This window comes from Callorhinus ursinus, unplaced genomic scaffold (assembly GCF_003265705.2).
Source record: "Callorhinus ursinus isolate GAN/ISIS: 27379988/994484 unplaced genomic scaffold, GSC_fseal_2.0 scaffold27, whole genome shotgun sequence".
NCBI classification, from domain to species: domain Eukaryota; kingdom Metazoa; phylum Chordata; class Mammalia; order Carnivora; family Otariidae; genus Callorhinus; species Callorhinus ursinus.
Window position 1 is genome coordinate 22,603,309 of NW_027397089.1, and position 12,433 is coordinate 22,615,741.

The 12,433-nt window shown below is 38.3% G+C and overlaps 2 protein-coding genes across 4 annotated transcripts in view; one reads left to right on the forward strand and one right to left on the reverse strand.

The window, feature by feature from the left end:
• The window catches only part of CLEC1B (C-type lectin domain family 1 member B), a 53,935-nt gene that overhangs the window by 3,404 nt on the left and 38,098 nt on the right, over nucleotides 1-12,433 (reverse strand). The window contains exons 1-6 of one of the 2 annotated variants that reach the window (XM_025879634.2): nucleotides 11,345-11,423; nucleotides 5,565-5,848; nucleotides 4,835-4,933; nucleotides 3,733-3,849; nucleotides 3,427-3,578; nucleotides 577-683 (exon numbers count right to left, since the gene is read on the reverse strand). In XM_025879634.2, the coding sequence (XP_025735419.1) occupies nucleotides 577-683; nucleotides 3,427-3,578; nucleotides 3,733-3,849; nucleotides 4,835-4,933; nucleotides 5,565-5,718 (629 nt within the window). In that variant the 5' untranslated portion in view covers nucleotides 5,719-5,848; nucleotides 11,345-11,423. Of the gene's footprint in view, nucleotides 1-576; nucleotides 684-3,426; nucleotides 3,579-3,732; nucleotides 3,850-4,834; nucleotides 4,934-5,564; nucleotides 5,849-11,344; nucleotides 11,424-12,433 lie in introns of those variants that run through there. The other variant, XM_025879635.2, reaches the window with a different exon arrangement.
• Nucleotides 11,179-12,433, forward strand: part of CLEC12B (C-type lectin domain family 12 member B) — a 17,664-nt gene continuing 16,409 nt past the window's right edge. For both annotated transcript variants that reach the window (XM_073877991.1, XM_025879619.2), the window contains exon 1: nucleotides 11,179-11,350. The gene's annotated coding sequence lies outside the window, so the exon portion shown is untranslated. The remainder of the gene's footprint in view (nucleotides 11,351-12,433) is intronic.

The following is a 12,433-nucleotide window of genomic DNA, read 5'->3' on the forward strand; positions in this document are numbered from 1 at the left end:
ACATTAAATAAATGCCTCCTTTGCCTGGATTGTCTGTACAAGGATGGAGCCTTATGATATGAACATTAGAAACACCTTGTGAATGATGGTGTGCCTGATTCTTGGAGACCCCTAGGGAAGAAGAGTAGGGAAAATGATACTGAAAAGCCAAAAGAATCCCCAAAGCAATCACTTTCAACCATAAAATAACAAGAACGATCATTTTGTTCTAGAAATACGTGAAGAGAATCAGATCAAGCAACACACGCGTGCACACATGCACGCACACACACACACACACGTTCTAATGGTAAATTTGAGGGTAGAAATGAATGCGGAAAAATATCAGGAATAGAGGTGGATTGTGACTTAGATAAAGAGCAGAGGAATGGGAAAGTAAGTAAAGTAGAATTGTCTTATTACCAGTGTTCACTTATTAGGAGTAGGGTGTCAGTGAGTGTGCTGCTGTTTCTATAGCACATAGTAGGTCATAGAGCCACCTCCCAACTTTTAAGTAGTGTGCCTTCAAGAGGGTAGAGGATCTCAAGAATAAAATTTGCTCGCTGTGACTTGTATTCTGAATGTCCATTGACTTACACATTTTTGGAGGGCACAGAGCCATCTTCCCACATCCAGACTTCATTAGGGTTCTTGCGGGACAATCCAACCCAACGAATTAATCCAGTCCTGGACTTCATGTATTCCTATTGCAAACACAGATAAATATAATGGTCAACCTGCTTCCACAATTCTCGTAATGATGTAAAGACAAAGTTTCATGATAAGACCCTGAACAACAAAAACAAGTTAGATTGTATGTCTACGTTAATGTTAACTAATCATATTTGATATTTAGAATTGTGCCAAGTTCACTTGTTTTAGAATAAAAAAAAACTGCTTGTAGAATATAGGAAAAAATGTTCACCGAAGGAGGATATTCTAACCTTTCTACACGTTTATCTTCCATTGATTAAAGACTAGAGTTTCAAATAGAGTACCAAATATGGCTCTTAAATAAAATAATGGTAAACAACTAGAGAAGGAAAATTAAAAAAAAAGAAATATATTGTTGGTGAAATGTTTTTATTCCCTACATTTAACTTCTACTTGCCTTGGTTTCATTGCTTAGCTAGTTTTGTAGTAGCCTACAATGTTTACATTGGAAGTATTAATTTGTTTTAGTTGACTGAGTAAAAGGAATTATATGATGTCTTTCTCAAAGGGATTACAAACAGCATTTGTTTTTTCTAATTTGCCTTTTTCTACTTAGGAATTGTCACTATTTACTGTATGATACACTATACTTATTTGTTTTGTTTATTGCCTCTTGCTCCAACTAGAACATAAGCTCCCTCAGGTTAGAGACTTCTGTTTTATTAACTTCATGGGTTCAGATTCTGAAATAGTTCCAGTGCATATTTGTCAAATTAATGGAAAAGGCAATCAGTCAATCAATCAGTCAATCCATGGGTAACAAAATTAAAGAGTCAAATATTCATATACTCTCATACCTCCCAGAAAAAGAGGTAGGTGAGAATGCATTCTTAGCAAATAAGAAATGACTCAAGCTTCTTAAGAGAAGTGAGACACAGAATGGCATTCCATAATCGATACTGTATGAAGTCACTTTTGATTGCTTATGTATTTATTGTTATCCCAGGGCCCTGGGATCGAGCCCCGCATCCGGCTCCCTGCTCGGCGGAAAGCCTGCTTCTCCTTCTCCCACTTCCCCTGCTTGTGTTTCCTCTCTCGCTGTGTCTCTCCCTGTCAAATAAATAAATAAAATCTTTAAAAAAAAGAAGAAGAAGAAGAAGAAGAAGACTCCCCTCTGAGCATGGAGCCCAACATGGGGCTCAATCCCAAGACCCTGAGATCACAACCTGAGCCGAAACCAAGAGTCAGATGCTTAACTGACTGAGCCACCCAAGCACCCTGACTGCTTATTTTTTAAAGCTTCAGCTATCCCTCACCTTTCTGTTAACTCCTGTTCTATTCTTTAAAATACATCTACATTATATACCTCACTATATGAAATATATTCTGTCTGAAATTCAACTATTCGTTTCTCAAAAATGACATTATTTCTTTCATTTATAAACCTTCAACCTGGCATCAGTGCAAGATTCAAGACATATTGTATGTCTCCAATTAATCTCTTGTTATTGAAGTTGAGATTTTAGGACACTCTCTTATTTTGCCTGATTGGAAAGAAAGATAATTTACTTACCTGAATATCTTCTCTATTAGTTTGAGTCCACAAAGAGAGTTAAGAGGTTAGTAACAAGGCAACAAATGACCTTGAGTGTCACTGGAATGATCTCCTCATGTCTGGCCCATTACTGTGGACTTCAGCTCAGGAAAATATAAGTCAATTTTGCTGATCAATTATAGCAGTTGTGTAGAATCTGACTGGCTTGACTATTTGAGTTCAGTTTAATTTCCGCACAAGCCCAAATCCAGATCTCCTATTTGCTTTTTTTTAAATTTTTTTTAAAAAATATTTTATTTATTTATTTGACAGAGAGAGACACAGCAAGAGAGGGAACACAAGCAGGGGGAGTGGGAGAGGGAGAAGCGGCTTCCTGCTGAGCAGGGAGCCCCATGCGGGGCTCGATCCCAGGACCCTGGGATCATGACCTGAGCTGAAGGCAGACGCTTAATGACTGAGCCACCCAGGCTCCCCTTGCTTTCATTTTTAATATACAGAATGTGAATCATTACCACATTGGAAATTGTAGGTTAAACACCATAGAGAATTTCTGCCTTTCAAAAAATGTCTTAATAAATCTATCATTTGGCAGAAGGGAGACTCCAAGGCTTGGTTTCTGGTTTGCTCCCAGGATTCACAAAAAAAAAAAAAAAGAGAAAAGCTACATTAAATAATAACGGGAGAGTGCATGAGTGGATGTGAATATATTTTGCTTCAAAATAAAGCCTTTGTTAGAAGCTGTAAACGAGAAAAATGTGGAAGAGGAGACGTTTAGTAAAAAAATTTCAACTGAAATCCTGTGTGTTTCACAAATGAGGTTGTTCCCAAAACTATGGAAGAGCCTATGAAAAGGTAAAGTCTGCATGGTTTGTTCAAGTTCAATCGTTCAACAATTTAGCAGGAACTGAGGATTCATGTAATATTGGGATGGCACTGCTTTTTATATTTTACAATGATATTGAGTTTCTTTATACTTTCAGATTCTTTTATGGATTAGTAAATGCAACCAAGGAAGCTGAGAAAAGTGAAATGACTTGTCACAAAGGTCAGTCTCATGAGCTCATTTTACCCCTTTCTAAGAAATTCTTAAATGTGGTCATTTCTACTGGGCTTGATAAGGTTCTAAGATCAGCACAGACTGGAAGACGTGAGAAATACAGATATAGATTTTAAAGTCAAATGTTTCACTTAAGATTCTTCTTACGACTCCAAAATATTTGACATAGGAATCTCCTTACCAGAACGTTCTGGCTGGCGATCTTCAGCAAAGTAGCGTTCATGTTAATACAGAACTGCTTACTCTCTTCCCATGTCAAGTTGCGCCTGAAGAATCCATAGCAACTATCTTCATAATATCTCCAGTTTCTGTCACATGGGCTGCATTTATGGCCTTAAGGTGAAACCAAGCATAGGAATCCATACTTTTTACTTTTGCTTTTCCCCCATATCCTGTGTTTTCTGTAGATCTCCAGATTCCCTATGGATAACATCACAGAAATACTCCAGGGGGAGGGGAGATGAAGAGGTTACAAAACCATACTTACTGACACTGCTCTTTTGTTCCAATTGTTTTATTAAATATTGGCAGAACTTCTTTGCTACTTGGTGCAGAGTTCCTGAGACATTATTATTCTCCACTTGGTAATTTTGCTCTGTGACGGCTAGATGTAAAAATTAGATAATAATTTGTAATCAGGATCATAAGGGTGATGCAGAGACCTTTCGATGAACTTTAATTTCAGTAGAATTGTCAATCTGTGAAGTGTTTACTAGATACACACGAGTAAATGAGTACTGCAAAGGGGTCTGGGTAAAGGGGTGTATAACAAACAAATTAAGAACTATGCAAAACTGACGCCTGATGGTTATCCAAAAGAAGAAGTGAACTATATGAAGGAGACAATCACAAATAAGAAAATGCCATGATCATGCCATTTCTTTGAATACAGATTTCTAAGCAGATTTCAGAGGTAAATGACCTCTGGTATTTTGTTTTTCATGTAATATCAAAATATCCATTTATTTAAAAAATACATATTGATTTCTCGTTGTGCTCAAAATATGATATTCAGGTGAATAAAAGATGGTGAACAAAACATTCTAACAAATAAACAAGCACACAAACAAGCAACAGCTACATGGGGTAATGTGACATTGGAGGGCTTTTAGATTTATAAAAAGAAAAAATATATAAATTAGGTGGGATATGAATTGCTTCTGAGTGAAAGTAAATGCATTCATTAAACAAAGTGGGAAAGAGGGCGCTTTAGGAAGAGGTAATACAGTGGAGAGAAATTTCAGGCAGGGAAAGAGGATTTATTTGTGAAACTGTGAAAAGTCCATGTTGGTTGGAACTGAAGATATGCAGGATAGGAAGAAAAAAAATGAAAAGCTAGTGTGGATCTAGACCTTAGGGGATCTTAAAGACGAGTTTAAAAACTTGAAAATAATTTTAATTAAAGCGATTTGAATTAGAACAGAAAAGTCGGAGTTCTCCTTTATTGAGAATATATTGGCAGCCATGTATAAAATGATTGAAGTAGCAACAAAGAGACACATAGTGACAATCAAGCCTAGTGGCCTACACCAGGACCCTTAGGTGTTGCTTTCCTCAGAACAAATCTCTTGCAGTGAGTCAATACTTACACATTATCCCCAGAGCCACCAGCCCAACAACTAACACCATGCACAAGATCAGCAGAATCAAAGCCATCACACGCCACAGAGGTGAGGAAGCAGGGTCAACTGTAGACATAGAATACAGATGTTAGGAGGCAGGCTGTATGGCATAGCTATGGGGCAGCATCACCCCTGCCCCCTGCCCTCTCAAGGCTTTCTGAGTGTTATAGACAGCTTCATTGCCAGATCTTGCTGGTGTTTCTTTGGTGATCATCAATAGCAAGTACAACCCATTCCCATTCCCAATAGCATGTACAACCCTTTTCCAATGGACTTTTCTCTGAGTCAAAATATAACTGTTAAGGTTTTGTGTGTCTTTGTTTTGTTTTGTGCCCACCCCCATAAATAATTGCTTTTATATGCAACCACTGAAGAATCACACCCACTTGCTGACAGCTTAGAAAATGAGGTTATAAAACCTTCTTTCCTCTTATTCTCTTGGTTTCTATTCCATCCTGCATTATTATTTTTTCCTTATTATAAGTCTTATTATAATGCTCCTGCTTTTATCTTTTGTTGCTTATATTCTAAATAAGTCTGTCTGAGCCTAAGTAGATGTTACTCGAATTCTGTAGAGCAGGAAGATCATCAGGAAAATAAAATAAAACTATATGTGCTGTCACTAGTAGAGAAAGGAAAGTAGGGTTGACCTATTTCAATAATTAACTTCCAAATCCCTGGCTCTGGGTATTCTTACCTGAGGTGAGAGCTGGCTTTCGATTCTTAATATTTAAGGTGATGTATCCATCTTCGTCCAGCATGGCTTCCCTCGGACTGCAAGTGAGCTCAGGGTTCGATGACTTAGGAGAATTGTCATGTCCACGCATAGATTTCAGTGCCTGCCAGTCCATGATCCTCCCCTCTCTGGTAAGGTGGAGCCATATGTGTTGGGGCACATGTTTTTTGTTTTGTTCTGTTTCTGTGTTTTGAATTTTTTTTCTTCCAGGAAGCCCTTTCGTAGCTGTTCAGAAATACATGGACCTTGAACATAAAAATATAAAAATAATAACTTGCAGTAAAGGAGTAGATATCGCATTTGTTTCCTGTTTTCTTATCTTCAACTCTGAATGAAGGAATGTCTCCTTATTATATCCTTTCAAAGAACAAAAGTTCATGCTTCATCTTAACTTTAGTGGAGTCTAAATCGTATTGTTTAAATGACCTGCTCTCTGATGAAGATTCGTGGGTAAAACAGGAGCAGATACATAGTCTATTCCATTGTGAGGAGCAAGTCTAATATAATTCGATCTAATAGGAGCTAAAGTAGATGTTTCAGGGTCTTGTGTTAGAAGGCGCCATTCCTAATTATGACCTAGAATCCATCCAAATTTTTGCATCATTCACAAATCATATTTTTCAAAAATTTGAGGACTCCACAGGAGGTAGGCTTCATATTGCTTAGGTTTAGGCATTAAAGAAAAAACAATCATATAAAGTGAAATAATATAGAGTTAGTGATTATTGTCTTTCAGTAATGTTTTCACTTTAAAGTGAACTTCCAGGAAGGGAAAAATCTTAATTAAGTGAAATTGTGTAATTTCAAGTATGGTGGTGCTTCAATGAAGAGCTATTTGTGGAAGGGACAGGTTCCTAGTGCCCTGCACATCAGAGAGTAATATGTATTCCACACATTTAACTATAAAATGGGTTTTCAAATTGTTTTTGTAGCTCACACTGAAAGGAGTTAGAGTAGCTAGAGAAGGCTAGCTGCTGTGCTAATGTAAGGATGTTAGTGAGGGTGCTGTCTATTTTGTCATTAGGATAGCTTTTATATAGTTTTATAGCAGATATATATATATATATATATTTAAGATTTTATTTATTTGGCAGAGAGAGACACAGCGAGAGAGGGAACACAAGCAGGGGGAGTGGGAGAGGGAGAAACAGGCTCCCTGCTGAGCAGGGAGCCCGAAGCGGGACTCGATCCCAGGACCCTGGGATCATGACCTGAGCCGAAGGCAGACGCTTAACGACTGAGCCACCCAGGTGCCCCCAGATATATATTTTTTATTTTTTTTAAACCTTTACAGCCAGAAAAGCTTCCCTTCTTCTAAGTGCCTAATTCTAGGCATTTATCTTATAAATAATCTTATTTTTTTTTTTCTTTAGTTACTAGTGTGTTAGACATTACTTTTCAATATAGTAATTATATAAGATCTCATGGTAGGTATTTTGTTTACTAATGTTCCCTTTGGTACATCCGGTATACATTTGTCCTTCCTTTCTGTTATCTTCTTCACTCTGAATTCTTTGTCAGCTTCCTTAAAATAATCTTTCATCTTGAAATTTCTTGCCCTACACTCCTCAAATAATTTTAAAAGTGAGGTAAAGAATAAACAAAACAAGGATGGAAGGTCAATTTAAATGACATTTTTTCAATAAACCTTTTACTCTGTTCTCTTAGTAATCAAACATGTAACTTCTGAAAATTTATGGTTAAATTAAATCAAATATGTAAATGCAAGATCCATGAACATTTGGAAGCCTTCGTAATTATTATAAACATTTTCATGTTCAATTAGCAGAAACTTTCAGGAGTTATGAAACATAACAGTTAGCTTGCTTTGTTGTGGTTTCCACATTCTCTAGGTCTTGGGCAATTGGTTGAGTTATAAAAATATCCCATTTATTCTTCTTGCAAATCGCCAGGAATATGCTGGGCTTACTTGATTCATGAATGTTTAAAACTGTATGTTTAACACCAGATGTAGGTAAAGCTGAAACCTAAGCCTCAGATGATATTCCATTCCTACCTATAGCTCAGCCTGTGGACTTTCTTTTGTTTTTTTTCCTTTTAATGATTGCAATGCATCATTTATCCTTCCTTCCTGTTATCTTCTGGGTAACAGAATAACAGAAGATATCTTCTGTCCCTTCCACAAACAGCTCTTCATTGAAGCACCACCATACTTGAAATTACACAATTTCACTTAATTAAGATTTTTCCCTTCCTGGAAGTTCACTTTAAAGTGAAAACATTACTGAAAGACAGTAATCACTAACTCCATATTATTTCAGCAAGGCATGGTTTTTGGATCTTTGATAACACTAGCCGCAGGCTGAGGGTCTTATGTCCGGATCTATGGTCCATAAAAATATATTTGCCTTTATTTGTAACCCCCCAACATGGTTTGTTAGGAAATATGCTGGGTGAGTACAGAGTCTCTCAGGGTCAAAGGAGCCCCTGATAACATTAGTCTTCATTCTGTTTTCTTCCTCTAAATACGCTATAAATACAAGCTGAGTTACTCAGCAAAAATTAAGCAGAGAACTGCAGGAAAAAGAGATAGAGATTAAAAACTTTTCTTTTTCCTTTTCCAAAATCCAAAGGCTTTGCTAGATAACGCTTTTTTTTTTTTTAAAGAAAGCTCTACCCCCAACGTGGGGCTCAAACTTACAACCCCAAGATCAAGAGTTACATGTTCTACCAACTGAGCCAGCTAGGTGCCCCTTTGTTAGATTTCTCTTAATCACCCTACAAGGTCTGTCATTGATATGTTTGTATATTTTATTGTCCCTCTTTTCTTGGCTTAGTAAAGTATAACAGAAAAAGTCCTTTATTGCAAATATTCTGATGAGTTTGAATTTGGAATAAAAATCTTTGTTTAATATTTTAGAGATTAAGAGGCACTTTTACATAAGCTATCTCTTTAATTTTAAAGCATGGTCTAAAATAGTGACTGACATACAGTTACCATCCAGTAGATATTTGGTGAATGAATGAATATGTATCCAAACAGCAGTCTCATCCTCATATTACACATGTAGAAAGGGAAGGTTAAAGAATGTGGAGGCATTTCTATGATCATACTGCTTGTAGAAAGCAGTACCATCTACCTAGTTTCCAAGTTTTTCCACTATATTATAAAGTCTTTCAAATTTGAGGATTGTCCTGACTCCATTATCTATGTTTATAGCTGAAGAATGAATAAAAGACACTAAACTCACAACAAGGTATAGATTCAATAAGAAATCAGTGGAATTCATAACATTGTGGATAAGACTGTTCAACATGTAATGAGGGCTAGTGGATGTGTAAAAGAGAAAGATCGAAGGAAAATGATGTTGACTATTATGAATGCTATAGTAATGTATCTAAACTGAAAAAAATATATAAAGCAAGGGAGAATTTTGCAGCTCGTGGTATCTTTTTACAGACTTTTTTTTTTTTTAGTTTCAGAGGTAGGATTCAGTGATTCATTAGTTGCATATAACACCCAGTGCTCATTACGTCAAGTGCCCTCCTTAATGTCCATCACCCAGTTACCCCATCCCCCCCAACCTATCTCCATCCAGCAACCCTCAGTTTGTTTCCTATAGTTAAGAGTCTCAGACTTTTTAAGGCACATCACCTTTATGCTAACCCTTCGGTGCATTTATCAGTGATATCCCGTTCCCTCTCAGTCCTCTGCATTAATATTGTTGGTTCACCTCTGACTTACTAGCCTTCTACACACATACCAAATACTGTTTATCTTTGGAAAAAGCTAGAATTTCCTGTCATGAAAAAAAACATAATTAATATTTTCTCTTTCACTTCCAGAAAGCCTAAACATGTGGACTGAAAAGTGGCATGTTTTATTAAAAGATAATGAGCTAAACAATGAATAACTATCAGACAACAACTGTGGCAGAGCGTTTTGTTACAGAGTAGAGAAAATAAAGGGGAAAATATGTCAGACAGCATCTACCACACTGATAAGCTTATCATGCACATGTATACAAAATATCTGTAAAGTTAAATAATATCAAACAGAATATATAAGCCTTGAGTTATGATTTGAAGGAAAGGCAAAGATTACAGAAGAAGAGAGTGGAAAGGAATACTTTTTTATCAGGCAGGGCAAACATCTAAACAAAGCTATGGAAGTATGAATGAGTATGATATGATCAAGGAAAACAAAGTGATCAAGCATGTTTGAACTGAAGATTCATGTTACAATATTTTGGGATATAAAGTATCCTGTTAAAATCACTATAAAACGTACATTGCAGGGACCATTAATTAATCCATTATTTGAACATCTACTGATCACTTTATGTGTCTCAAGCACTATTCTATTTTCTGGGATAATATGGTGAAAAAAACACACAAAAGTTTTGCACTTTTTTTTTTTAAAGATTTATTTATTTATTTGAGAGACCGAGAGAGAACATGAGGGGGAGCCCAATGCGGGACTCGATCCTGGGACTCTGCGATCATGACCTGAGCCAAAGGCTGCCACTTAACCAACTGAGCCACCCAGGTACCCAAAAGTTTTGCTTTTATTAAGGTTATATTCTAGTGAAAGGTGTGAACATAGAGAGCAAAGAAAGAAAAAAGCAAAGTAATTTCAGATCATGATACGTACTATGAAAAAACTCGAATAATAGATCTTTACTGGCAAAGCTTGGGGCAGACCCTGGTTGTGTTCATTTCACCGGACAAGTAAATGTTGATCTGAGATTTAAGGTAATCAATCTGTCTGCATAGCCCTTTATTTTAATCAGGATACTTGATTATCCTGATTGGATGAATATACATTTCAAAATAAATTCTAAAATAAAAAAATAACAAAACCCAAAACAAGAAAAAACTCAAAATAGTCTATCGTGTATTTATCCTCTAGCTCCACCTTGTGGTCATTTTTTTCTTTTGCTTCTATCTTTAGGTCTGATCCCTCTGTAATAAATCTTCATTTTCTCCATTCCTTTTTGTAAATAGTTTTGAATTAATTTCCATTCTACCTAATCGCTTGATACTATCCAATAGAGACCCCTCTTTTAAAGTGTTCTCTGAAATAGGCATATAATATGTGGGAATGGAATGATTGCGGAAGAACAGAGTAGAGGATAAATTTTTATTGTGTAAACTCAGTATTTCTTTTAATGTATCCCAGACCAACGATACCTCCATATTCAATATCTGCATTCCCTTATTTTCCACAATAAACAGTATTTTCTGGTGGATTTAATGCATGTGAGAGCAGCATGAAAAGTCAAAACTGATTTGAGTTTTGGGCTTAGGTACTGAAATGGAGAAGCATAGAGTGAAACTGGGGAAGAGTTGTTTGTTTATTTATTTATTTGATGTGTTACATTTAAAAACCCTATAGCATATGTAAATAAATATGCCAAGTCTCCAGTCAGATATTTGGACCTGGTGATCAAACCCTGGCATGAAGATATACACTTGGAGATCACTTATACATGGCCGTCACTCCAAGCCATGGATCTAGAAGAGTTCATCCAAGGATGAGCACAAACAGGTCAGAGGGCCGGGAACTCAACTCTGGGCCATGACAGCATTTTGAAGTCAGATAAAGAGGAACCAGAAGGGGGGCGGAGCAAGATGGCGGAGGAGTAGGAGACCTGGATTTCGTCTGGTCTCAGGAATTCAGCTGAATAGGGTCAAACCATTCTGAACACCTACGAACTCAACAGGAGATTGAACAGGAGAGTAGCAACAACTCTCTGAACAGAGAAGCGACCACTTACTGGAAGGTAGGACGTGCGGAGAAGTGAATCCGAGGCGATATTCGGGAGGATAGACGGCGGGGGAGGGGCCTCCGCCGGCTGCTTCTGGCAAGTGATAGAGCCGCGGAGCACAAAATCGGAACTTTTAGAAGCCGGCTCCGCTGAGGGACGTCGCTCCAGTGGCTAAGCGGGGGGTGGAATCCTCCCGGGACAGTGTGCTCTCAGGACCCTCGGGGTCACAGAAAGACCAGGGGTGCCTGAGTGCAGCAGAGCTCCCAGGTATCGGAGCGGGGAAGCCGGCTGCAGAGACGGAGCCGAGGCGCAGGCTCTCAGCTCGGGGTTGCCATAAACTGTGATCCGCGGCCGAGTCGGGCCACTGCTCCTGCAGCAGGGACCCAACAAGCGGAAGAGACAGGGAGACTCCCCTCCCTCCCCAGGGAGGAGCGGCGCGGGAACGAACTGCAGGGATCTGCTGGGTTTGGAGACTCCACACGGGGTCGGGTGCCAGAGATACAAACGCTTGGTCACAGGCTGGGTGAGCACGGGGTGCGGCCGGAGATCGGGGACAAGGGAGTGACTGCTTTTCTCTGGGGGCGCACTGAGGAGCGGGGCCCCGAGTTCTCAGCTCCTCCGAGTGGAGATTGGGAGGCCACCATTTTCACCCTGGTCCGCCAAAGCTCTACCGAGAGCTTGCAGGGAACAAAAGCTCCTGAGAGCAAACCCGAGCAGCTTGCTTAGCCCGGACCGACAAGGGCGGGGCAGCTCCACCTCCGGCAAAGACATTTGGGAACCACGGCAACAGGCCCCTCCCCCAGAAGATCAGCACGAACGGCCAGCAAGCCAAGACCAAGTTTACCGATCAAGGAGAACGGGAGAACTCCAGCACTAGGGGAATACTGCACATAGAATTCATGGCTTTTTTTTTTACCATGATTCATGAGTTTTTCAAAGTTAATTTTTTAAACGGTTTTTTAAAAATTTTTCTTTTTCCCTTTTTCAACCAACATCTTATCGATCCCTTTTTAAAAAAAAACATTTTTTATTTTTCATTTTTAGAGTCATATTTTATCCCTTCATAGTAGTTACCCTTATTTTTGGCATATATATATA